The sequence below is a fragment of the Portunus trituberculatus genome, chromosome 21 (genome assembly GCF_017591435.1).
Source record: "Portunus trituberculatus isolate SZX2019 chromosome 21, ASM1759143v1, whole genome shotgun sequence".
In the NCBI taxonomy this organism is placed as follows: domain Eukaryota; kingdom Metazoa; phylum Arthropoda; class Malacostraca; order Decapoda; family Portunidae; genus Portunus; species Portunus trituberculatus.
This window is the reverse complement of record NC_059275.1, coordinates 657,513-684,474: the sequence shown is the minus strand read 5'-3', so window position 1 is coordinate 684,474 and position 26,962 is coordinate 657,513. Positions and strand designations below refer to the sequence as shown.

The window sequence follows — 26,962 nt, the reverse complement described above, 5'->3', positions numbered from 1 at the left end:
AAAAATTAGATTTCCTGAAGGGTTGGATGTCTCTGAAAGAACGTGGAAAGATGTAGGGTGGTATCATCAGCGTAGGAGTGGATAGGGCAAGAAGTTTGGTTAAGAAGGTCATTAATGAATAATAGAAAGAGAGTGGGTGACAGGACAGAACCCTGAGGAACACCACTATTAATAGGTTTAGAAGAACAGTAGCCGTCTACCACAGCAGCAATAGAACGGTCAGAAAGGAAACTTGAGATAAAGTTAAAGAGAGAAGGATAGAAGCCGTAAGAGGGCAGTTTTGAAATCAAAGCTTTATGCCAGACTCTATCAAAAGTTTTTGATATGTCTAACGCAACAGCAAAAGTTTCACCGAAATCTCTAAAAGAGGATGACCAAGACTCGGTAAGGAAAGCCAGAAGATCACCAATAGAGCGACCTTGACGGAAGCCATACTGGCGATCAGACAGAAGATTGTGAAGTGACAGATGTTTGAGAATCTTCCTATTCAGGATAGATTAAAAAACTTTAGACAAGCAAGAGATTAAAGCTATAGGACGGTAGTTTGAGGCGTTAGAACGGTCACCCTTTTTAGGAAGAGGCTGAATGTAGGCGCACTTCCAGCAGGAAAGAAAGTTAGAAGTCGATAGACAGAGTTGGAAGAGTTTGGCCAGGCAAGGTGCAAGCACAGAAGCACAGTTTTTGAGAACAATAAGAGGGACCTCATCAGGTCCATAAGCATTCCGAGGGTTTAGGACAGCATGGGCATGGGAAACATCATTACGAAGAATTTTGATTGTAGACATGAAATAGTCAGAGGGAGGAGGAGAGGGAGGGACAAGCCCAGAATCGTCCAAGGTGGAGTTGTGAGCAAAGGTTTGAGAAAAGAGTTCAGCTTTAGAGACAGAAGAGATGGCAGTGGTGCCATCAGGATGAAATAAAGGAGGTAAAGATGAAGAAGTGAAGTTATTTGAGATGTTTTTGGTTAGATGCCAGAAGTCACGAGAAGAGTTTGAGTTTGAAAGATTTTGACATTTCCTATTTATGAAAGAGTGTTTGGCAAGTTGAAGAACAGACTTGGCATGATTCCGGGCAGAGATATAAAATGCATGAGATTCAGGAGATGGAAGGCTCAAGTACCTTTTGTGGGCAATCTCTCTATCATGTATAGCACGAGAACAGGTTGAGTTAAACCAAGGTTTAGAAGGTTTAGGTTGAGAAAAAGAATGAGGAATGTATGCCTCCATGCCAGATACTAACACCTCTGTTATGCGTTCAGCACAAAGAGATGGGTCTCTGACACGGAAGCAATAGTCATTCCAGGGAAAATCAGCATAATACCTCCTCAGGTCCCCCCAACTGGCAGAGGCAAACGCCAGAGGCACCTTCGCTTTGGGGATCCTGCGGAGGATTGGAAAAATAGGACAATATACAGAAATGAGATTGTGATCGGAGGAGCCCAACAGAGATGAAAGGGTGACAGCATAAGCAGAAGGGTTAGAGGTGAGGAAGAGATCAAGAATGTTGGGTGTGTCTCCAAGACGGTCAGGAATACGAGTAGGGAGTTGCACCAGTTGCTCTAGGTCATGGAGGATAGCAAAGTTGAAGGCTAGTTCACCAGGGTGGTCAGTGAAGGGAGAGGAAAGCCAAAGCTGGTGGTGAACATTGAAATATCCAAGAATGGAAATCTCAGCGAAAGGGTAGAGGGACAGAATGTGCTCCACTTTAGAAGTTAAGTAGTCGAAGAAATTACTATAGTCAGAAGAGTTAGGGGAGAGATAAACAGCACAGATGAATTTAGTTTGAGAGTGACTGTTAAGTCGTAGCCAGATGGTAGAAAATTCGGAAGACTCAAGAGCGTGGGCACGAGAGCAAGTTAAGTCGTTGCGTACATAGACGCAACATCCAGCTTTGGAATGAAAATGAGAATAGAGAAAGTAGGAGGGAACAGAGAAGGGCTACTGTAAGTTGCCTCAGACAGCTGTGTTTCGGTGAGGAAAAGAAGATGAGGTTTAGTAGAGGAGAGGTGGTGTTCCACAGATTGAAAGTTAGATCTAAGACTGCGAATGTTGCAGAAGTTAATAGGCATTTGTGGTCTTCAACAGGAGAGGTGTCCGACCTGGGGACATTTTTGGTCTCCTCCCCAGAGGGGGACTCCGAGATGTTGTTTATTTCGGGTCATATTTTTCTTTTAAATTTTGATTTGGAGTGAAGGGTGTGGTGGTTTATATTCGGGAAAGTACTATTGTATTCGAAGCACTTCACTTAGTCTTGTTCATTACGGTAGTCTACGTTCGTAGCTTCATTCGACTGCTTCATTATCTCATCCACATGTGATATGTAAACCCTCGGTGCCTACTTGAGGCAGATCGGATTTGGCGCTCCATCCAGTAACACCCAAGTTGTAGTTTCGTTGAATAAAGCCTTATGTCAAGGAAGGCCAACTATTTCTACACCCACTACAATTTATTCAACGAAACTCTTCCTCTGCTTCACCTAAGCCAGTGATGGAGAAACTTCTACGTCCGGATCGCTTGAGGATCACAAGACACGACGCCGGCTGAATGGGAGCATTGGTATTGCACATTTAAGAACTTCTTGGACAGCTTGAGCGGAGATCCTGCTCCTGACAAGCTGAAACTACTCGTCAATCACGTCTCTCCTTCAGTCTACAACCACATCTCCGACTCCCAGAGCTACACCGGCCGTAGAAGTATTGAAAGCCATTTATGTGAAGCCTACAAACGTGATCTTCGCCAGACATCAATTAGCGACCAGGAAGCAAGTGAGTGGCGAGTCAATTGATCAGTTTCTTCGCTCTCTGAAGTTGTTGTTGAAAGACTGCAGATTTAAAGCTGTCACCTCTGATACGTATACTCAAGAATCCATCCGCGATGCGTTCATAACTGGCCTGCAGTCACCGATGATACGTCAAAGACTGCTGGAGAAAGACAGTCTTACTCTGGACGAATCTGTGCAACTCGCAAGAAGTCTAGATTCAGCCCAACGGAATGCAGAGACTTATGTGACCCCTACTTGCTTGGCAACCTTTCATCTGCTTCTTCGATCTCTGCTCCTCCTAAACGTAGCGACATGGATCCTCAGGCGGAAAGGGCTGAAGAAACCAGTGCAGCTGCTAGCAAGAGTATGTGCTACTTCTGTGGAAACCCTCGCCACCCTCGCCAGCGGTGCCCCGCTAGGAACGTCGACTGCTTCAAGTGTGGAAAGAAGGGTCACTTGGCAAAGCTTGTAAAGCACCCAAGACTACCTACTCAAGAAATGAGGTTGCTGCCAGTACCATCTGCGCTTCCGGGTTGCCTGACCCTCCACATCGCACCACAATGAACGTAAGAGTCAACGGTGTTAGTTTGACTGCTCTTGTGGATAGTGGGAGTACGTCTAGTTTCTTGCATCCTTGTGTCACTAAATTATTGGAGGTTCCTGTAAAGTCTTCCAAAGAACAAATAGTTTTAGCCTCATCTGATATTGCTACAACTCTAGGGCATTGTGTCGTTGATTTGGAGGTCCGAAATTTCAGTTACCCTCACTTTAAATTCTCTGTACTTCCCCAGTTATGTGCTAAGGTAATTTTAGGTCAAGATTTCATGGAAATGCATAAGTCAGTGGAGTTCAATTTGCAAGGTCCTAAGCAGAAACTTACAGTATGTGGTGTTAACGTAATGAAAGTAAATCCTCCTTCATTATTCCCAAATTTAACAAGTGATTGTAAGCCTATCTCTTCACCTAGTCGCCAGTACAGTAAATTGGATCGAGATTTCATTCGGAAGGAAGTGAGATGTTTACTAGAGAAAGGAATCATCGAAGAAAGCCAGTCCCCTTGGCGAGCTCAGGTGCTCGTTACAAAAGATGAGAGGCATAGACAACGCATGGTTGTTGATTACTCTACTACCATTAATCGCTTCACACAGTTAGACGCCTATCCTTTCCCTAAAATTAATGAAATGGTACACAATCTTGCTAAATATAAAGTATTTAGTAAGTTAGATCTCAAGAGCGCTTACTACCAAATTCCACTTAGGGATAATGAAAAAGTGTATACTGCCTTTGAGGCCGATGGGCAATTATATCAATACAACCGCATTCCTTTCGGTCTCACTAACAGTGTTGCAGTATTCCAAAGGGTCATTACTCAATTAATTAATGATAATAACTTGACCTCTACTTATGCTTACATTGATGATGTTATAGTATGTGGAAGTAACCCAGAAGAACATGATAGCAATCTTACTCGTTTCAGAAAAGTTGCTTCAAAATACAATCTCACTTTAAATGAAGACAAGTGCAAGTACAGTTTGAGAACTATAAACTACTTGGGGTACTTAATCTCCGATGGAAAACTTAGTCCAGACCCTGAAGCGTTTGAGACCCCTTACAGAATTGCCTATTCCCACTAACGCTGCTTCTTTGAACGCACACTAGGATTGCTGTCGTACTACTGCAATGGATCCCAAATTACTCAAATAGGATTTAACCTCTTTTGAAATCAGATAACTTTCCCTTAGACTATTCAGCAGTCAAGTGTTTCTATGAATTAAAAGATGAAATATGCCAGGCTTCTGTCACTGCATTTAATGAGGATTTGCCTTTGCTGGTAGAGACTGACGCCTCCGGTACCTCACTAGCCGCTACCCTTTCCCAGTTAGGTAAACCTGTGGCTTTCTTTTCAAGGACCCTGACTTCATCTGAAAAGCGACAACCTGCTGTGGAAAGGAGGCTATGTCAGTTATTGAAGCCTTGCGTAAGTGGAGGTTGTTTCTTTTGGGAAGGAGATTCACAATTTTGACTGACCAACAAGCTGTGTCTTTTATGTTTGATATGAAACACTCTTCCAAGATCAAGAATGACAAAATTATGCGTTGGAGACTAGAACTCTCAGAGTACTGCTTTGACATTCACTACCGCCCTGGTCTTGATAACATCCCTTGTGACACTCTGTCTCGATCTTGCGTCACTGCTTCAGCCTCTTCACCTGCCTCACTTGAAGATATTCATGTTTCACTTTGTCACCCTGGAATTACGAGACTCTATCACTTTGTCAGAACTAAGAATTTGCCTTTCTCCTTGGAAGATGTGAAGAGAGTTTGTAATCAATGTTCTATTTGTTCTGAGTTGAAACCTAAATTCTTTAGAAAACCGAAAGCCAGACTTATTAATGCCTTGAATTGTTTTGACAGGTTGTCTATAGACTTCATGGCTTCATGTACTCGAAACAAGTATATATTCACAGCCATTGACGAATATTCTAGATTTCCTTTTGCCATTCCTTGTCAAGACATGTCTGCACAGACCGTAATTTCCTGTTTCCACAAGATATTCTCATTGTTTGGATATCCTTCTTCTGTTCACTCAGACAGAGGAGCACAGTTTATGTCACGAGAAGTTCAACAATTTCTCATGGAACATGGTGTCGTTATGACTCATTCAACTCCTTATCATCCCCAGGGAAACGCTCAGTGCGAGAGAGAGAACGGAGTTATATGGAAAGCTGTTAAGTTGGCAATCAAATCCCGTAAAATTCATGAATCTCAGTGGGAACTAGTATTAGATCATGCTCTCCATTCCATCAGATCTCTTCTTTGCACTACAACTAATCAGACACCCCATGAGAGATTGTTCTCCTTTCATAGGAAATCGTCCAATGGCTATTCTCTCCCCTCTTGGCTGACATCCCCCGGCCCAGTACTTTTACGAAAATTTGTTCGGAACTCGAAATCTGATCCTCTTGTAGAAGATGTTGACCTCGTGAGTACCACTCCCCATTATGCAAAGGTTCGTTTTCCTGACGGTAGGGAATCAATGGTCTCGACTGGGGATCTGGCACCTACACCTAGAGGACAGCCTGCTAAGACGCGTCTATCTTCATCTGCCGAAGAGAAATCCCAGAATCCCTCCTCTCTGGACGCTGATGATGTGAACCAGAGCGAATCCTCCGGCATTTCAAACCAAGAAGCTGAGACTCCTGCTGATGCTATGGACACCGAGTCACTGAGGGAACCTGAACCACTTCGTCGATCTACTAGACTCAGAAAACCTGTAGATAGGTTAACATATACATAGATGTATCTGTCAGTTAGGTAGGAATTGAGTATAGAGTACTTGTATATATATTTGTATTTGTATGTATGAGATGTGGGATTTGCTTAATAAGAAGGGGAGAATGTGGTGGTTTATATTCGGGAAAGTACTATTGTATTCGAAGCACTTCACTTAGTCTTGTTCATTACGGTAGTCTACGTTCGTAGCTTCATTCGACTGCTTCATTATCTCATCCACATGTGATATGTAAACCCTCGGTGCCTACTTGAGGCAGATCGGATTTGGCGCTCCATCCAGTAACACCCAAGTTGTAGTTTCGTTGAATAAAGCCTTATGTCAAGGAAGGCCAACTATTTCTACACCCACTACAAAGGGTGTATGTGTGGTAAGTGCATGTAGTTTTGTGTGAAGAAGGAGAGCTGTCTTTAGAGGGTAGGCTGTGACTACCCCCTTGAGTTGTGAGACAAAGGGAAACATTCAACGAGATCACAACTAGCTTTAATGGAAGGTTCACAGCACCTGAACTAGTGCTATTAGATCTCACTGGGAGTAAGTTATTCTTTCGGTAGGTGTCTACTACCTCCTCCTACATTGATTCACTTGTGATCACTTGCTTTTATGACTAGATTTGTCTATTTCATGTGTCAGTGGGGGTGTAGTCAAGGTCTCCATTGGAGTCTTCAAAGATTGAGGAAGAAGTCCAATCTTCTGTGGCTTATTTATCCTCTTCCTTAGTGTGAGTGGGATGATTATGTGGATGAAATGATGTGTACTTCGACAAGTGACAAGCATCTCACCTCCTTGCATGCAGGAGAAAGGGAGGGAAATTCATTTCAGATGAAGGGAGAAAAGATATTCCAACTGACCGTTGTTTGTCTCCATACTTGCCTGAAAAAAAAAAAGATTATGTAGTAGAATAGTAGGTCACATGTCCTATAAATATGAATGAAGTGTCAATTGACATCATTACCATCCTGGCCCTTTGTTATGGGAATGTCAAATGATGTCATAACCATCTACAGGTTAATAGGATTTGTAGTTTCTGTTGGAGATTAGTTTCCCATTACTAGTTGCCTTCTGTAGATAGTTAAACTTGCAATCTGACTTACCATTTTCAGTGTTCTTCCCCCTTTTTTTCCTCTCATTGGCTTGGAAATCTCATACATTAAGTGAAAAAAACATGTAATGCTGATTTTTTCCCTTGTATAGAGAACCTCATATGTTAATGAGAGCAAAAATAAATAAATAAATAAATAAATAAATAAATAAAAAAAAAAAAAACTTGATAATATTGGTTATTGTACTGTATAGGTGCTGAAAGTACTGATATCATATTGTATGAAATTTGGTAGTGAAATATTTTATATCAGACTACAACCTCTGCCTGCTACATTCCTAGTTCTTGGTGCTTGTTGAAGCTAATAATTTGTTAATTTGTTTAATTTACAAATATTAAATTAACTTGTTTTTGTAACATCCTTACTACATAGAGAGTCGGGTAATAAAGTTGTGTTGAATGTCCCCCAAAAAAACTGATTATATAGTAATACCATTCCCTTTCTACACAAACAGGGTGAAGTGACAGAACTGGTGTGGGACAAGGATGATGAAAGCAGTATGGACTTCGTGTGTGCCTGTGCAAATCTGAGGGCACATATCTTTGGCATTCAGAGGAAGACAAGATTTGATGTGAAATGTAGGTTTGCCTGATTGTTAGTACTGATATTATTGTTGGCATATTCTCTCTCTCTCTCTCTCTCTCTTTTTTTTTTTATTTAAACATAATTTATACAGAAGAACATGTACCCAAAGGCGCACTGTTGTGTGCTACCTATTCTAAGGGTACTACAATCTATTTCTCTACAATATTTACAAGACTTAAAAATAGATAATAAACAAGATGGTCAGCATGTAAATGGAGCACTATTCGTTTCACTTCACTAGCACTATTCACGCACTGCACTACACTGAGTGTCACGTCACAAAGAGTGTCAGAGGAGTTGGCAGTGTCTGTCTCCACTTATGTGCCATCAGTTTGACACTGTGAGTGTTCATCTCCTGGACGTGAGGCACCGCGGCCGTGAACAAGTTCCACATCCTGGAGACGCGTCCTGCGAAGGTGCGTTGATGCTGACACCCGTGGGATCGCGGCACCTCTACGGCGTCACCACCATTGAGCACCGTTCTCGTGCTCCGTGCGGTGACTCTTAGAGGATGACGCAGCCCTGCCAGATGTGGCACTCTTTGCACCTGTGCCTTATGGAACACTACGATCGCCGCCACATCTCTGCGGTGTTCCAGTGAATCAAGAGGACGCTCAGGCTCTGGGTGAGGTGGTATTGCAGCATCTACTAGCCGTATGGCGCGGCGTTGGATGCTGTCCAGTCTCCTTCTGTGTGTGGCGGCACAGGACATCCAGGAGAGAGCTGCGTACTCAAGGTGGGGCCGCACCTGTGCCTTGTACAGCAGCAGTCTCCCTTCCTGTCGAGGAAACTGGCGATCCTTCTGAGAGCGGAGATCCTGTGAGAGGCTTTCTTGGCAATGGTTTTGACATGGCTGTCAAACCTCAGCCCTCGATCCACCTCCACTCCAAGTATCTTGACGTCATCTTGGAGTGGGAGAGCAGCAGCGCCAAAGACAACTTTCCTGCCATTGCTGCCATGGCGGCTGGGGACCGAGAGACAACCATTGCCTGTGTCTTCTCCGGCGCGAATGTCACTTGCCAGCGAGCACCCCACTCCTCTATCACTCGTAGCTGCTGATTGATGGCCTCAGCAGCCCGCCCACTGTCCTGGCGTGGATAGGTATAGGAGAGGGTGCAGTCATCAGCATAGGCCATGACTCCTGGCAGTAGCTGGAGAAGATCATCCACGTAGATATTCCACAGGAGTGGGCCAAGAATTGAACCCTGTGGCACTGATGCCTCCACAGGCAGGGACTCAGATGTTTGCCCGTTGACAACCACCTTGAGGCTTCTGTCCTGCAGGTAATTTCCCAGGAGTCGTAGCAAGCCACCCTGGATGCCTTTAGCACGAAGCTTTTCTAGTAATCCGTTGTGCCATACTTTATCAAAAGCTCCAGCTATGTCCAAAGCAACCACTATAGTGTCCTTGCCGTCGTCGAGGGCGTCCTGCCACTGCCTGGTGAGAAGCATCATTAGGTCGGAGGTTGACCTTCCAGGTCTGAACCCAAACTGTTGGTCTGAGAGGAGGGCATTGTCCTTGAGATGGCTACACACCACCTCTGCCACGACCCTCTCAAACACTTTACCCACCACTGACAACAGGGATATGGGTCTGTAGTTTTTTGGGTCCGTCCTGGAGCTTTTTGTGTACGGAACTACTCGAGCCTCCTTCCACACTGAAGGCCAGACGTTTTCCCGTACACAAGTTGTGAAGACTTGGGTGAGAGGGCAGCCAGTTCCTGGGAGCATCGCTTCAGCAGGTGCGGGCTGATGTCATCAGGGCCGGTGGCTTTCTGTGTGTCCAGCCCCCGCAATAATCGCTTCACCTGCTGATGCGTCACCTCCACCATGGTGACAGTCTTCTCACATTGCTGGACCAGCTGAGGCGGTGGCTGCTGTGGATTCCCCACCTTCATTTTTCCAGCAAACAAGGAAGCCAGCAACTGTGCCCTCTCCTTACTGCTGGTGGCGACAGTACCGTCCTGCTTGCTGAGGGGGAGGGATGGATTCTTGGTGGCCAGTTCCTTGTTTGTCCTTAACAAGGGACCACCAAGTTTTGTTTCCTACGCCAGTGCCACACAGTTTCCGGCGCAGGCTTTCCTCCCACTTTTTTTTAAGGCCCACTTGCTGGTTACCACCATCCTCCTGCATGCAGCCCTATGCAGGTCCTTGTTGCGCCGAGTCGGGTTCCTCTTGTAGCGGAGCCAGGCAGCATACTTTGCCTCAGCAGCAACACGGCAACGGTAGCCAAACCATGGCTGATCCGTCGGTCTGGTGGTGTATTCCCTGTGTGGGACGTGGCGTTTCTGGAGGGCGAGAAGGTGAGAGGTGAGTGCAAGTGCTTCACTCTCTGCTCCTCCCTGTAGCAGAGTGGCCCATGGGGTGTGGGTCAGGTTGCAGCGCAGGGAAGCCCAGTCTGCTTTGTTCCACAGCCAGATGGTGCGGGTGGTGGCCTCGTCCTGAGCCACGCCCACTTCCAGCTGTGTCAGTACAGCGTGATGATCAGAGCTGCCCATGAGCCCCAGCTGATGACACTGAAGCTTGTCTTCCTGGTAGTCTGAGATGACAGGGTCTAATGTTCCTCCTCGTTCATGTGTGGGGAAGGTGACATGATCTGTCAGACCCTGCACCTCCAAGAGATTCTCGTAGGCGTCTCTTTCCAGGTGGTGATTGAGATCCCCCACAATCAGCACGTGGCTGCAGCTGTGTGCCATCATCAGGTTGTCTAAAGTCTCAGTCAGGTACAGGAGTGAGTCAGGCCCTTGTCGCGGGGGGCGATACAGGGCACACAGCAGGAGTGCTGAGCGGTCTGCCAGCGTTACTCGGAAGTACATCATCTCCATCAGTGGAGGCGTGTCTATGTCGAGTAGCTGGGCCTGCATTCCTTCCTTGAAGCAGACAGCCACTCCACCTCCAGTTCGCTCCTGTCGGTCCCTCCTCACCCAGTGGGTGAAGCCCTGCATCCTGCCATACGTGGGCTCCACCTCACTGTTCAGCCATGTCTCTGTCACCACAACAACGTCTGCATTGTGTCGTTGCACACAGTTGTGGTATAAGTCTGCAAGGTTAGTCCGGAGACCACGGACGTTGCTAGAGACGACCTTTAGTTGGCGGCGGGGCAAGCTGGCTGTACCATGGTGAGGGATGGTAGTGAGCGAGGCCTGCTAGTCCGAGGTGGTGGTTAGGGTCCGCGGCCGACTGCTGGTACTGGTGAAGAGGAGTGGTCCACTGCCGCCCCTGGCTCTGATTCCAGATACCAGGCTGAGGAAGGAGTGGGCGAGGTTGTGGTAAGGACTGAAATGAAGTGAGGTGGTGGGCGGGCTGAGGCGCTGCAGGTGGGAAGGGTGTGGCTGTGTGTCTTTCCACCGTAAGGAGCCGCTGTAGGAGACGCTCCTGACGTAAATCGTCAGTTCTGGCGTGGCAAGTAGCAGAAGTGTGTCCTTTCCGTGAGCAGTACTCACACACTTTTGCCTTGGCTCGCTTTTGTGTCTGCTTGGTGGCCTGGTGAGTCCTCAGTCCTTCGCTGGACACCTTCCTCGCGTCCTGCTGCACTTCCCTCTTAGATTTCTTTTTTCTCCAATCTCCTGAAGTGGTCTGAGGAGAGGTTCGTGGGCGAACAGAGGCACCGCGATCTACTCCGTTCGCTGTATTTATGGAGGAAGAGTCCCTGCTGCTCCGTGTGGCGGTAGACGTGGTAGCGAGTACTGAGCAGTCACTCTGTGTGGCAGAAGGAGTGACAGTGGACGCTGGGGAGGTGTCACAGTCGCTCTGTGTGGCGGTGGAAGCAGTGGAGGTAGGCGGAGCGGTCGTTGTTTCCCAGTCAGGCGAAGGGAAGGTGGAAGTGGAGAAAACAGCTGCGTGGCGGAGCTGTTGCGGTTTATCCGAGCTCCACCACGTCCTCCACCTCTCAGAGTCCTGACAAACCACCTCCCAGTGTTCGTCAATTGACTCTGCGTGGGCGCTGACTGCCTGAGAGCGTGTGGCTACTTGCGTCTGGCGCTGTTTTGACGCTATCAGCCTGTCTGCTACTCTGAGAGCCGCAGCAAACACGTCTCTGTGTTGTATGATCAAGTCTCGGTCGTCCTGGAGGGACTTAATCACACAGTTTTGTTGAGAGGCTTCCTCAGTGAGCTTCTCAACTAGTGAAACTAGCTCTCCTCTCTCCAAGCCCTCCCACTGACTCTCCCCACTATCGTCCGGTAGTGGCGTTGGGGGTGTATCAGTCTCCTCGCTGATGTAGATGACGGGGTCCGGGATGTTTGCTTGGAGTCGTAGCTGCTCCGTGTAGCTACACTTGAAGACTGGCGTATCCCCAAGGCAGCTGTTGTGACAAAGGTTACGGTAGGTTTCCTCGTCACAGCTCACGTGTTGAGTCTTAAGTGTTGCTTTGCCACAAACGCAACACCAATTCTGTGGCTGGTAGCCAGGCAAGTCTCGCCTGGCTATGGGGCGGTGGGCGGGGCTAGACATTGAGGGAGAGGATAAGTGATTCCCTGGGGAATTGTGGAGCCAGGTGTGGGGGCGACAACGAGTGTTGGCTCTAAACGACACGTACGACACTAACACACTCGTGAACACAGACACTGAACACTGGCACAGAACACAAAGCACTTCCCCACAGGCGCACAAAAAACACACGACATAACTACCTCTCCCACTAGTCAAGCCAAACCAGCCACGGAGAGAGAGATACAGGTTGTTTAAAAAACTACCTTGGAGAGATTTGGCAACTGTGTGCTGCCTTAGGCCTCGCGTCAGGTCAGGCCCGGGTCTTGGTCACTGCACGGGTACAAACACTCTTTTCAAGTGATTTTTCAACACTATTGCAAGGCTTAGCACACCTTACACTTTTACATGGACACCAGGACACTTAGCACTTCAAGCACTGAAATTTTCACAACACTGCACTTTGTTAAACCACTGTATCACCACGAAAACACGGAGCTACCACGCATGACTCTCTCTCTCTCTCTCTCTCTCTCTCTCTCTCTCTCTCTCTCTCTCTCTCTCTCTCTCTCTCTCTCTCTCTCTCTCTCTCTCTCTCTCTCTCTCTCTCTCTCTCTCTCTCTCTCTCTCTCTATACTAAAACATGTGTTGAGTGCATTCAATCCATAGTGTGTATGGTCTCTCTCTCTCTCTCTCTCTCTCTCTCTCTCTCTCTCTCTCTCTCTCTCTCTCTCTCTCTCTCTCTCTCTCTCTCTCTCTCTCTCTCTCTCTCTCTCTCTCTCTCTCTCTCTCTCTCTTATACTAAAACATCTGTGTTGAGTGCATTCAATCCATAGTGTGTATGGTCTCTCTCTCTCTCTCTCTCTCTCTCTCTCTCTCTCTCTCTCTCTCTCTCTCTCTCTCTCTCTCTCTCTCTCTCTCTCTCTCTCTCTCTCTCTCTCTCTCTCTCTCTCTCTCTCTCTCTCTCTCTCTCTCTCTCTCTCTCCCTTTAAACATCTGTAGCGTATACAATATACATACAAGATAAGTTTTGGGTACGGTTTAAGCCTTAAGGTTTCATTGTGAAGCAAGTCTTCTTGAAGCTTTTCATATGAGCCAACAAAAAGTGTTGTACACTGATACAATACATTACACTTGTGTCGTCATGTAAAATAATCAGCAACAGCAAGTAACCAGTGTCTGACATTGAGATGTGACATCCCTTCTCATGCTTGTCAGGTTGTCATTCAAAAGATTGACTTCAAATGAGGAGTTTCTCTTTCTTTTGCTGGCTAGGGAGGAAAAAAATGCAAAAATTAGATATTATTATGGTAGAAAAAATGTATCAACACTCAATTATATTGGTTTCTAGCTTAGTTAGTTTGCTAGCTTTATTACAGCTTTGGATATTTAGTGTCTTCAGCCACATTAAATATCTTTTGGGTAAATGCTTAAAAATATGCATTGGCTGATAAAGACCAATCAGCAATCCTCAAAATGTAGCTGTTAACTGGAAGGAGGTGCCACTCAGTGTCTGTATGAAAGCTTTCATTGGAAACAATGCCCACCAGTGAGTGTTAGAAACATGTTGAGAGACCACAACATTGTCAAAGCCTGTGTTGCAATTGTGTTGGCATTGTGTGAAATGCTCCACTGAAAACTATGGGAGGTAATAAGTGATGGGCACTGCTGTCTGAAACTTTATTGCCTTGTGTGAATGTATTGGGCAACAGCAAGCAATCAAAGACTGATATTGTAAGTTGAAAGAATGCATGCATGCATGTACAACTTTGGACATCTGGCAATTTGGGCTACATTAAATATATTTAGGTGGAATACTTGAAAATAAGTGGGTCATTCCATGCTAATGTCAACCTGAGGGCCCAAATTGAAAAATGGTTTAAACTAGGTTTGTAATATATTAAATTAAAGCTGAAAACCTGAAGTTTCCAAATCCATAGAGAAAACTGAAATATATGAAGCAAAGTTTTTGTATAAGGCTTTTGAAGTTGATAAAAAATAATTTTAGTTTACCATTTTTTAATTACATGGAAGGTTGTTTATTCTGACTTTGATGTATATTAGAAGTATGGTCATCACTGTATTAGGCTATGATGTTGGCAATTCTAAGCAGCTTAGTACTCAGTAATAATTGATCATATAAAACAATATTGAATGTAACGACTGCAACAAAAATTTTGTTTGTATAGGGCAGTGGTTTTTTGGAGCAGCTTAATATGACTTCATATCTAATCTAGATTTAGTTGGGGGGCACCTATACACCATTTGCCTTTTTACTCTGGCTTACTAATTAACTGTAATTTCACCGCGATCATATTTTTTTATTTATTTATTTATATTTTTTTATTTTTTCATTTTTTTCTCTCCTGCTACTGTCGTTTCATCATGTAAATGAAACGACCGTAACAGAGGACCATTTTGCATGCATATGCTGGTACCATCTATAATTTGTGTTTTGTTTGAGTTTCCAAAGAATGGAGATAGTGACACTATTCAAGAAAGTATGATTCTTAGGAATTTCCCAGTGCCAAACATTCGCAGGATAGTGACACTATTCAAGAAAGTATGATTCTTAGGAATTTCCCAGTGCCAAACATTCGCAGGAATATCTACATCTTTCAAAATGTGTGGCTATTGTATTCCATATTACTAATAGTGAGACTTATGGTAACAGTTGGGTGATATGCATAGTTGTGATGAAGGTAGTGAGAAAAAACAATATTTGAATTGATTATAGCAGTGTTATGATAGACACAGAGGGTGGAGGAAAGCCTGGCTGTGTGAGGGGAGGGGATGGGAGTGAAGATAAGCATCGTGATGGAAGGGGGAGAGTTCAAAATCGCAGCTGTCAATCACAGTTGCTTGCTGTTTGTTTGCTTCTTTTTGTTGTGGTAGGCTCATCTCTTTAAAGTTTGTGATTCTAATTCCTGTAAAACTGAAAAGTTAGGCTTCCGTTTGGTATGTAATATATACATCTAATGCTCCGTTATCAGGCAAAATTGGTGCCTAAAAAGCCGCGCAGTAGCAGAAAATGCAATAACGGAAGTGAAGAATAAATAGGAAATAAATAAATTGGTGCCTCAGCCCAAAAGTTTTCCTAAAAATCCAGCTCTGAAGAACAAAATACCACGTGCGAGACTGACGGGTGGTGGTGGTGGTGGTGGTGGTGGTTAGCAGAACCAATAAGCTCCCTTATTCGAATCACGTGACGTGAATACACAGCAGTGATTGGCTGCTGGGTCCTCCTCATGATCATCATCTTTCTCCCCCTCCACCTCTTCCTCCTCCAGCTCTCCCATCTAAACATTCGTCGGTGTATGGTTGAGATATGGGTATTACTACTATTTCTATTACTACTACTACTACTACAACAATGGGTGCGTGATAATGACTTTCCAGAAGCGCTAAAACTGAATTTTGCAGATTTTCATAAGTGCGCGACAATGCCTAAATGCGATAATGGGAGGGCGCCATAATGGAGGGTTAGGTGTATACAGTAAGTCCTCATTATACGGTAGTTCTTTATCCGGTAAATTCACAGTTACGGTATTTGGAAATTACTACCCTTGATTCGATATATGATAAGAAAAATTTACAGATACGGTATCTGCTCATGTCATCTGAGAGGGCCCAGCGTGGGGGGCCAGGGCTGATGACGTCATCCATGCTACACCTCCCCACCACTCACAGTATTGACTTCAACTTGACCAGCTTTGGAGCCTATTATTTCTTCCCCTCCCCCCCTTTTTTTTTTTAACTGCATTACATATTACTTACATACATTACCAATTAGATGAATAAGTGGAATATTAAAGGGTCTATTGTAAGCACAAATACAGTGTTCCCTTGCTATTTCGTGGTTCGACTTTCGCGGCTTCACTGTTTCGCGGTTTTTATACATACTCATAGATATGTTCTGCAGTGTTTTCGTTATATCTTGGGGTCTGTGGCGTCACTTATTAATGCTGTACGTACAGTAATTCGGTGAGTTGGTGTGTAATAACGACGAGAATGTACGTAAAGCACTGTACATGTATTGTTCATATACATATGCAGCCTCGCCCAACATCTTCCCTTGTTGTATCCAAGACCCATAGAATAGAAGGTCAACCTTACGTGCAACTCTAAGGGGGTGAACCTGCTGACGTCATAGTGACGTCAGCAGGTTCACCAACAGGGGAGCTTCCTCCCAGGATGTGTCTTTCTTGCACGGAAACCTCACGCTCTCCCTCTGCCCGCTGAGCAAATGATACTTACCGGGCACAGGAGACAAGTTTTGTGAAGGCTTCTCTGCCTCCTATTACTGCCCCACACCCTCTGCTTGCCAGCAAGTGTCTCTCTCTCTCTCTCTCTCTCTCTCTCTCTCTCTCTCTCTCTCTCTCTCTCTCTCTCTCTCTCTCTCTCTCTCTCTCTCTCTCTCTCTCTCTCTCTCTCTCTCTCTCTCTCTCTCTCTCTCTCTCTCTCTCTCTTTGACCGTGGTATCATTATCATATTTAATGATCTCAATACTCTTGTTGTTATTAATTATTGTTATTATTATTATTATTATTATTATTATTATTATTATTATTATTATTATTATTATTATTATTATTATTACTATTATTAAACTTTTGCTCTTATTGTTATTAATATTAATATAGTGATGCTGTTTTATTATTATTATTATTATTATTATTATTATTATTAGTAGTAGTAGTAGTAGTAGTAGTATTTAATTTTTGTTACATATATAACTGAGGTAATTTATATCTACAGAAGCAACTGAATGGGGACTTCTCAATAACTAGACATCAGAAATTTACTTCTCAATAACTAAACATCAGAAATTTACTAATGTCTTAAGGTGCAAAATTACGGGGGAAAAAAAATAATGGTTTTCATTTATTATTATTATTACTATTATTAAACTTTTGCTCTTATTGTTATTAATATTAATATAGTGATGCTGTTTTCGTTATTATTATTGTTATTATTATTATTATTATTATTATTATTATTAGTAGTAGTAGTAGTAGTAGTAGTAGTAGTAGTAGTATTTAATTTTTGTTACATATATAACTGAGGTAATTTATATCTACACAAGCAACTGAATAGGGACTTCTCAATAACTAGACATCAGAAATTTACTTCTCAATAACTAAACATCAGAAATTTACTAATGTCTTAAGGTGCAAAATTACGGGGAAAAAGAAAATAATGGTTTTCATTTATCACATATTACATACTACATATTATATACTACTGATAATTAAAACAGTCACACATTGCACAACTCAGCATTGTGACTGATGTTGGTGCAGAACAGAGAGAGAATGGGAGAGAGAGAAGCACGTGAATGCCTACCAGGTAGCTTGCTAACTGAACCAACATCCCTGCTCTGACTACTTGTGAACCCGCTGATGCCACGGATGTGCATATTAGACCCATTTTGAATGCCTTGTAGGTCAATCTTCTATTCCATGGGCCTTGGTTGTATCTTGCCAGTCTCTTCCATACTGTTGACTGTCTCGCATACTGTATCTTAGTGTTGTGTTCGCGACAACTTTTTTGTTTAAGTAGTGATTCGTTAAGCCCTTACAATGCCGCCTAAGCCCTGTGCCCCTGCGAAAGCTTCCTCTAGTGAACCCAAGAGGAAGAGGAAGATGACCATCAGTGAAAAAGTAAAATTTTTGCATATGATCAAAGAGAGCAGAAGAGGGTGAGTGTTACATGTCATGTGAGAGAGAGAGAGAGAGAGAGAGAGAGAGAGAGAGAGAGAGAGAGAGAGTAAATGTATACTTACTGTATAAGGTTTTATAATTGAATAGATTTAAGTAAAATACTGTATATGTAAATTATGAATACTGTTAACATATTTTAAACATTCTGGTAGGCTCGTCTCCGGCTGCGGACGGGAAGAAGGAAAATACCTATGGTGTTACAGGGCCTGGGTAACTCTAAGTTAGTGTCCTGTTAATGTCCTACTGTTGCTTAGTGTTGAAAGTGAGGGATATGGAGAGTGATCCCTGAGAGTAGAGTGTGGGTGGTGATTGTTCTGGCCGTAATCAGCTGACGATAACAAAAATGGCGTCTAGACAAACTAGAGACTTTGAAGGTTTTATTACTACGCCAAAAGGACTGGAGAAACTTGATATGGATGCAAGAATCCAGGCACTGGAAAGTAAGTTCCTAAACATTTTGTCAATAGAAGAAAATCTGGATAGAGTTCTAGCCGAGAATGATTCATTCAAAAAAGAGATCTATTTATTAACGTTAGCGAATAAAGAGCTATTGAAGGAAAAAGTAGAGATGGAGAAAGAAAACCAACAACTAAAGAAACAATGTGAAGAGATGAAGGCTAAACTCATGGAAATGGAGATAAAAATATATGAAGGGGACTTGAGGAAGGAGGAATGCCTTAATCTAATTGATACCAGGATGAAAGAAGTCAACCATGAACATCAGGAGGTACAAAGGTCGTTTAGGGAGATAGTAAAAAAGCAGGAAGAGGAAAATAAAGGGATTACGCAGAGGGAAATGGTAAAGGCACTAAAGGAAAATGAGTATGTGGTGAGAGAGATATTGCTGAAAAGAAAAAATGTGTGATCATAATAGGATTGGGAGGAAACTAACAGGAACTGGCAGGACAGGAGGGATAAGGAAAATGACAAGATTAAGTCTTTACTGAACAAGATCTCTGTGGAAGAAGAGGACCTATATGCTGAGGTAGAAGAAAGTGTGAGATTGGGAGCTTTTGAGGAAGGCAAGAATAGACCATTAAAATTGAAATTAAAGTCTCAGGTGGCAGCGGAGGCCTTGTTGAGGAGGGCTTGGAAACTTAAGGACTCTGAGGAAACCAAAACAATTTACATAAGAATTAATATGTCACAAGATGAGCTAATGAAAATGAAGGAGCTTTTAACTGAAGTGAAGGAGAGGAATGAAGAAAGAACAGAGGAGGAAAAGACCAAGTTTTTTTGGAGGATGAGAAAAGGGAGGCTAAAGAACTGGTGGATAAAACAGACGGAATAGGCATTACATGGAAGAATGAGACTAGGAATGGAATTCAAGTGACTTACACGAACATAGATGGATTTCTGTCTAAGAGGCTAGAATGTATGGATTACCTAAGAAATAACGAACCGGACATAATGTGTGTAGTGGAAACAAAGCTAAGGCCCGAAATAAAGCTAGACTGGTTTGTTGTAAAACACTACAAAGTATGGAGAAATGATAGAACAAATAAAGGAGGTGGTGGTATAATGGTTCTTACTAAGGAAGATCTTATAGTGAAGGAGGTGAACTATAGTAAAAGAAATGAGGAAGTGATAAGTATGCTTATAACAGATGGCAAGAGGGACATTAATATTATAACAGTATACATACCACCCAGAACCAGTGCTTGGGAATATGAACAGTATCAAATGGTGATGAGAAATACTCTAGACAGAATGAAGCAAGAACTCATCAAAAAGGATAGAGTGATGATAGTTGGAGACTTTAATTGCAAAGAAATAGTGTGGGAAAACTACGAAGTGGTGAACGGTGGTGAGTGGGCAAAAGAATTGTTATAGGTAGCAACAAATAACTTGATGACACAGTGGGTGAGATCACCAACAAGGTGCAGGGGACAAGATGTTGCAGTAAGGTTGGATTTGTTATTTACCAGGGGAATCTCTCTAAAAGAGGAAATTGAACATGAAAGTCCCTTGGGGAAAAGCGATCATGATGTCCTAAGCTTTGAGCTGGATACAGAATTAAGCACGAATAAGATTGTGGAACGCAGGGAGGAAAAATTAAATTATACTAGGGCAAATTATAACCATATAAGGGAGTTCTTTAATGAAATTGACTGGTCCGTGGTATACCAGGAAAGGAATATGCAATTGAAATACGATAAATTTATGGATTTGTATAACTCTGCTGTGAAAAAGTTTGTGCCATATCACAGAAAGAGGACTTTAAATAATAAACAGTGGTTTAATAGAAATTGTGAAGAAGCAAAAGAGAACAAAGAAAAGGCATGGAAGAAACTTAAGAAAAACAGTGATGTATTATCAAGAGAAGTCTACAAAACAGCAAGGAATAGATATGTTGAAGTAAGGAGAACAGCACAGAAGGAATATGAACAGAGGGTGGTGGAAAACTGTGATAGTGACCCAAAATGTTTTACAAATTCATAAATGGAAAACTAAATAAAGGGAGGCAATAGAAAAGGTAAAAACGGGAAGAAGTATATGAAGATGCTGGAGATATAGCTGAAATTTTGAACAACAACTTTTGCAAAGTGTTTACAAAGGAGGAGCATTTTATGGGAGGAAGGTCTACGGAAATAAAGCAAATGCAGGACATCATGGTTACTAAGGAAGATGTAAGGAAAATTATAAGCAATCTGGATATTAATAAATCAATGGGGCCTGATGGCATATCTGGGAGGTTGCTAAATGAATGTAAGGATCAATTGTTGAACCCCGTATTTGATATTGTGGAGACCTCCATACGAACAGGATTAGTCCCGAAAGAGTGGAAAAGAGCTGACATTGTGCCTATATATAAGAATGGTAGTAGAATGGAACCGCTAAATTATAGACCAGTATCGTTGACTAGTATATTGTGCAAGGTATGTGAAGAAGTAATTAAAGCTAAGTGGAGTGAGTATCTAGAAAGTGAAAACATTCTGAGTGAAAGGCAGTTTGGTTTCAGAAAAGGAAGATCGTGTATCCAATTTATTATGTTTTTATTCAAGAGTGACTGACATACTACAACATAGAGAGGGATGGGTGGATGCTATCTACCTGGACTTGAGAAAGGCCTTTGATAAAGTACCACACAATAGACTGATGTGGAAACTAAAGATGATTGGAGGAGTAAATGATAAACTAGCAAAATGGATGGAAAATTACTTAATGGGAAGAGAAATGAGAACAGTGGTGAGAGGAAGGAAGTCCGAGTGGAAGAAGGTAACCAGTGGAGTTCCAAAAGGGTCAGTGCTGGGTCCCATCATGTTTTTGATTTATGTTAATGATATGCCAGTAGGAATTGACAGTTACATGAACATGTTTGCGGATGATACTAAAATTATGAGGAGAGTGAAGAATGTGGAAGATTGTAACTAAGTTACAGGAAGATCTTGATAAAATATATGAGTGGAGTAAGTGGCAGATGGAATTTAATATAGACAAGACCCATGTTATGAAAATGGGAAGTAGATACAGACCAAACAGGGATTACAGGCTGGGTGATGAGAAAATTAAAGAGACCAATGAGGAGAAAGACCTAGGAGTAACCGTGCAAAACACCATGTCACCGGAGAAACACATTAACAAGATTTTTTGGAAAACATACAACATGCTTCAAAATATTGGCCTTGCATTCCACTACCTAGATGAAGGAATGATGAAGATATTATGTACCTTAATAAGACCCCAGTTAGAATATGCAGCATGTGTCTGGTCACCGCATATGAAGAAAAATGTGAAGAAGGTGGAAAGGGTACAGAGGCTGGCAACAAGGATGGTACCAGGACTCAAGGAGTTAGACTATGAAGAAAGACTGAGGAAGCTGGGGCTGACCACATTAGAAGAGAAAAGAACAAGAGGAGACATGATAACTATGTATAAATTGGTGAACAAGATTGACATACTGGACAGAGAGTTGATAAAGGTGACCACAAGTAATCATCTCCGAGGACATGGAAAAAAGCTAATAAAGGACATCTGTCTAAATGACGTGAGAAAATACAGTTTCCCGCATCGTATTATTGATAAGTGGAATAAACTGAGCAGTGATGTCGTTGACACGGTGTGTGTCAATCAGATGAAAGAGAGATATGACAGGAGTGGACAAGGAGATAGGACACAGAGAGCTTAGCTCGGGCCTTGTAATACACAAATAGGTAAATACACACACACAGACACACAGAAGAAAGTTTTAGACTAGGAGCTTTTGAGGAAGGCAAAAGTAGACCATTGAAATTGAAATTAAAGTCTCAGGTGGCAGCTGAGGCCTTGCTGAGGAGGGCTTGGAAACTTAAGGACTCTGAGGAGACCAAAACAATTTACATAAGAAGAAATATATCACAGGACGAACGGATGAAAATGAAAGAGCTTGTAACTGAGGTGAGGGAGAGGAATGACGTAAGAACCGAGGAGGAAAAGACTAAGTTTTTTTGTAGGATGAGAAATGGGAGGCTGAAGAAGTGATGGATAAAACAGACGGAATAGTCATTACACTGACAGAAACATCGAAGAAAGAGACTAGGAATGGAATTCAAGTGATTTTCACGAATATAGATGGATTTCTGTCTAAGAGGCTAGAATGTATGGATTACCTAAGAAACAATGAACCGGACATAATGTGTGTGGTGGAAACAAAGTTAAGGCCCGAAATAAAGTTAGATTGGTTTGATGTCAAACACTAAAGAGTATGGAGAAATGATAGAATAAATAAAGGAGGTGGTGGTATAATGGTTCTTACAAAGGAAGATCTGATAGTGAAGGAGGTGAACTATAGTAAGGGAAATGAAGGAAGTGATAAGTATGCTTATAACAGATGGTAAGAGAGACATTAATATTATAACAGTATACATACCACCCAGAACCAGTGCTTAGGAATATGAAAAGTATCAAATGGTGATGAGAAATACTCTAGACAGAATGAAGCAGGAACTCACCAGAAAGGACAGAGTGATGATAGTCAGGGACTTTAATTGTAAGGAAATAGTGTGGGAAGACTACGAAGTGGTAAACGGTGGAGAGTGGGCAGAGGAATTGTTAAACGTAGCAACAAATAACTTGATGACACAGTGGGTGAGATCACCAACAAGATGCAGGGGACAAGATGTTGCAGCAAGGTTGGTTTTGGTATTTACCATCAAAGTTTGTGAGATTAGAAGAGCGATTCTTAAGTGAAGAACAGGCAATCATTAACTCTGGCTTCTGATATTCCTGCTGCTTCTGCTGTTCTCTACCTCGCTTGATTTGTAGGTAGAAGTGGTTCTCTGTTTGTGTATTTATTAATCCTTATGACAAGTTCCTTGGCCTGGCTGTGCAAGATAGTGTAGGATGGGGAAGTGTCTGGTTGTTCTACCATCGCTACGACCAGATGAGAAATGAGTTGGTTTGCATATGTGGGTTTGTCTGACTCACCCTATCCTCCATCCCCAATGGAAAATCCTACCAAGTGGCAGTGTTGCCAGACTCAGTATGCCATATCATCATACATGGACATGAAATACCTTACATTTCTTTTTGTATTTAACACTTTTATATCACCCACTCTTTAAAGAAAAATTCAGACTATCCTTTGAACAATGTTTGTTGCTAATACTGTGATTAAAGAACCAGTAATAATATGAGGAGAATATTTTGATAGGAGTTTTGAGAGCATGGTGAGCCACACCCTATGGGTTAGTACAATTTGGCTTTGGTATAGTGTGTTATGTCATCGGTATATGAAGGCTTCTCTCTCTCTCTCTCTCTCTCTCTCTCTCTCTCTCTCTCTCTCTCTCTCTCTCTCTCTCTCTCTCTCTCTCTCTCTCTCTCTCTCTCTCTCTCTCTCTCTCTCTCTCTCTCTCTCTCTCTCTCTCATTCTTTCTTTCATTTATTCATTTTGCTACTATAGTAAGAAAATGACAGTGAATGAGTTGCATAGATAACACTCAGATTGTACATTTTGATCCCTTAATATATGTAGGATGAAACTTTTTAAGTCAGTGTTTACTATTACTCTAATGATTATGATATTCCCTCCTTACATCCTTCAATCTTTTGCTGCCTTTGAGCTATGTTTTTGTAAAAAAAGACGGTCTTCAACAACTTCTGCTGTCTGTAATACCTTGGTATGCTGATATTTTGGATTTCTAGCATACTACATAATTTGATGTAAAGATATGAACAGATTATTGGAAATATGAATCCCTCATTTCTAGATTTCTACAGTAATCATATATATGTGTAATTATCACTATTAATTTCTTAATCCCTTTTATAGCCATGGCTGGTAACATCATCCCTGCCATTGCCACCACTAATGCTGTGATTGCTGGACTTATAGTATTGGAAGGACTGAAGGTGTTAGCTGGTGAATTTGGAGCAGCCCGAACTGTAAGTGCTTTTATAGTGTATTGAAATATGTTATGTGGATGTAAAATATTTAAGAGTCTGAAATTTAAATTATTTGCCTTAACTGCATAACATGTCTCTACTGAGAGTGACTATTGAATAGGGATTAGACTGTATGAGTGATGGAAGAGTCCAGATTAAAACTAATCCCAAGCTGGAGAATGTGGTGATACCAGTTGGTAGCTTGCTGATGCCTTATTAATCCTTAACTGTCTTGATTATCATTGATATTTCAAAGAGCATTAATTGGATTATCAATTGAGGAATAAAGTAATTTTTTCCTAGGAATACAGATAGTAAAAATACAACACATGTATAGAGCTTTAATTCTACTATTAAAGTAGTTATGTCATAGATACATGTTATTTACATTAGTTATTTTAATATCAGTAGGTGATAGAATATCCAAAAACATATGATATGCAGAACATAAGAACATAAGAAAGGAGGGAAGCTGCAAGAGGCCGCCAGGCCTATACGAGGCAGTCCCAGTGTGCTTAATCTACCTAATTTCATCTATCTTCCCCATCCATTAATTTATCTAACCTTCTTCTAAAGCTCCCTATTGACTCAGCCCTGACTACATGCCCACTGAGACTGTTCCACTCATCAACCACTCTGTTTGAAAACCAGTTTCTTCCCATTTCTTTCCTAAACCTGAATTTTTTAAGTTTAAACCCATTATTTCTGGTTCTGTCCCTGCTACTGATTCTAAGAACTACATTCATGTCCCCTCTGTTAAAACCCTTATACCACTTAAATACTTCTATCGTCTCCTCAACCTACATCTCTCTAAGGAATGCAGGCTAAGTTTTTTCAGTCTCTCTTCATAGGGTATATCCCTCATTCCCTGTATCTTTTTAGTCATCCTCCTTTGCAATGACTCCAACAGAGCTGTGTCTTTCCTGTAATGTGGGGACCAGAATTGTACTGCATAGTCAAGATGTGGCCTGACCAGCGCCAAGTATAATTTTAGTTTGTTTCACATACAACCTGCTTCTTATATATTAGCATTTACAATGCTCCCTATTACCCAGCTGTCTATTCCACATTCAAAACTTTTGTCGTATTCCACTCTGGTAACCCTTGGTAACTTATGGCAACACCGTCTCCCTCAGCCAGCCAAGTCATTCTTTCTTGAGACGCGCTTGCGTGCGGACTCAGTTACGGTGCTCTGGAACACTTTTTGCCCACCTGTTTCCTCTACGAGGACCTGTTTGCAATTATGGCTGGCCATCAGGAAGTTCAGGAGGGCTTGTCGTCACCTTCTCCTTCTTATGGCGACGGCGAGTTTGTCCGTAGCAGTGACTGCAGTGTCGGACTCAACCTGCCATGCCACTGGCTCACCGCTGGGCTCTTCATCACCTTTTTCCTCGGCCTCACATGTTGTCAGGAGAGTCTGTGCTTCGTCTGGATGCAGGAGAGTCCTTGGGAGTGCCTACAAAGATCCACACTCTGTATGTATTGTCTGCCATGATGGTTTCTGTGATGTAAACAACAGATGTCGGGAGTGTGCTGAGTGGAGTCCCAGGCGGGTGCTCAGTTCCCGTAAGTACCAACATACTTAACGGAAGAGGCGAGGCTATAAAGCTAGGAAGAAAGCCTCTAACTCTTCAGGCCAGTCTCAGGAGCTTTTTGCCAAATGTTCTGATTCTCGTGGCGGTCCTGTCACCCATGGCTTCAGGATCAGACAGGGATTCGGTACCTGGATCAGTGGGGCCTGAGGATTTGATTTCTCAGATTCTGGGATCCAAAGTGTCTCCTTGGGATAAGTCCAGTTTTTTTAAGGAGTTGGCTGCTTTCCTCGGGTTTCAGGAAGGCAGTAAATATGTTTCCTTCCCTGATATGGTATTTGCTATGGTGTCTAAGGAAGTAGAGGGCAGGTTAGCTCCTAATACTGCCTCTCTTACAGCTGCCCCCTGGCTCTTGGTTCAAGGTGCGGTGCAGTCCGCTACCAAACCCCCTCCCGGCCTCTGCGCAAGGCAGAGTGTGAAGTCACTCCTAGCTGATGTGCCGGCGGAGGGTAACCGGGAGCAGGAGAGGCCCGGGGATGAGTTAGGATTAGATCAGGCTGTCCCTCCACATGATCCATGGGGGGGCAAACGCTCCAGGACCCCCTAAGGATCATCCATGGAGGATCAAGCGATCCTGTCCTGAGGTGGGGGGAGATTTGGATCCTTCACATGTAGGAGCTCCTTCAGGACAGGGTCAGGGCAGGAACAGGCGTGTGTGTCCAGTACAACGCCTTCGCCCACAGACCCTGGGTGAGGGTCCAGCTGTGCAACACCAGGGCGCTTTGACTGAGGACTCGGTCAAGCTCACACAGCTTGAGAAGGGTGCGATCCATGCCGTGCCTCCTGCCCCTTATCGGTCCACAAGGCACACAAGAGCGCCAGGTACAGACGCCACCTCCTATGCCTCTTTCCACCATGAACAGTTTCACCTTGTTGCCCCTCACCCTTAGGCAACAGGATCTGTTCTAGGATCACTTCAGGATCCAGGATCTTCTCTGCACACTAGAACCTGAGGTCCATCAGGAGATTCAGGGTTGCCAGGTGTCCCTTCTTCTGGATACTTTGAAGATTGTGGCGTAGATTCTTCTGAGGAGGAAGCTGACACAAGGGTTAACAGAGACAGTTTCCCCTCCAATCTTCCAATCCATGATGGAATATATTGCCCAGTGTTTTCCGGA

The 26,962-nt window shown here is 43.0% G+C and overlaps 1 protein-coding gene across 3 annotated transcripts in view; it reads left to right on the top strand.

Moving 5' to 3' along the window:
* Window positions 1–26,962, top strand: part of LOC123506846 (SUMO-activating enzyme subunit 2-like) — a 254,108-nt gene that overhangs the window by 143,192 nt on the left and 83,954 nt on the right. For all 3 annotated transcript variants that reach the window (XM_045259200.1, XM_045259199.1, XM_045259201.1), the window contains exons 8-9: window positions 7,609–7,732; window positions 24,140–24,252. In XM_045259200.1, coding sequence (XP_045115135.1) covers window positions 7,609–7,732; window positions 24,140–24,252 — 237 coding nt within the window. The remainder of the gene's footprint in view (window positions 1–7,608; window positions 7,733–24,139; window positions 24,253–26,962) is intronic.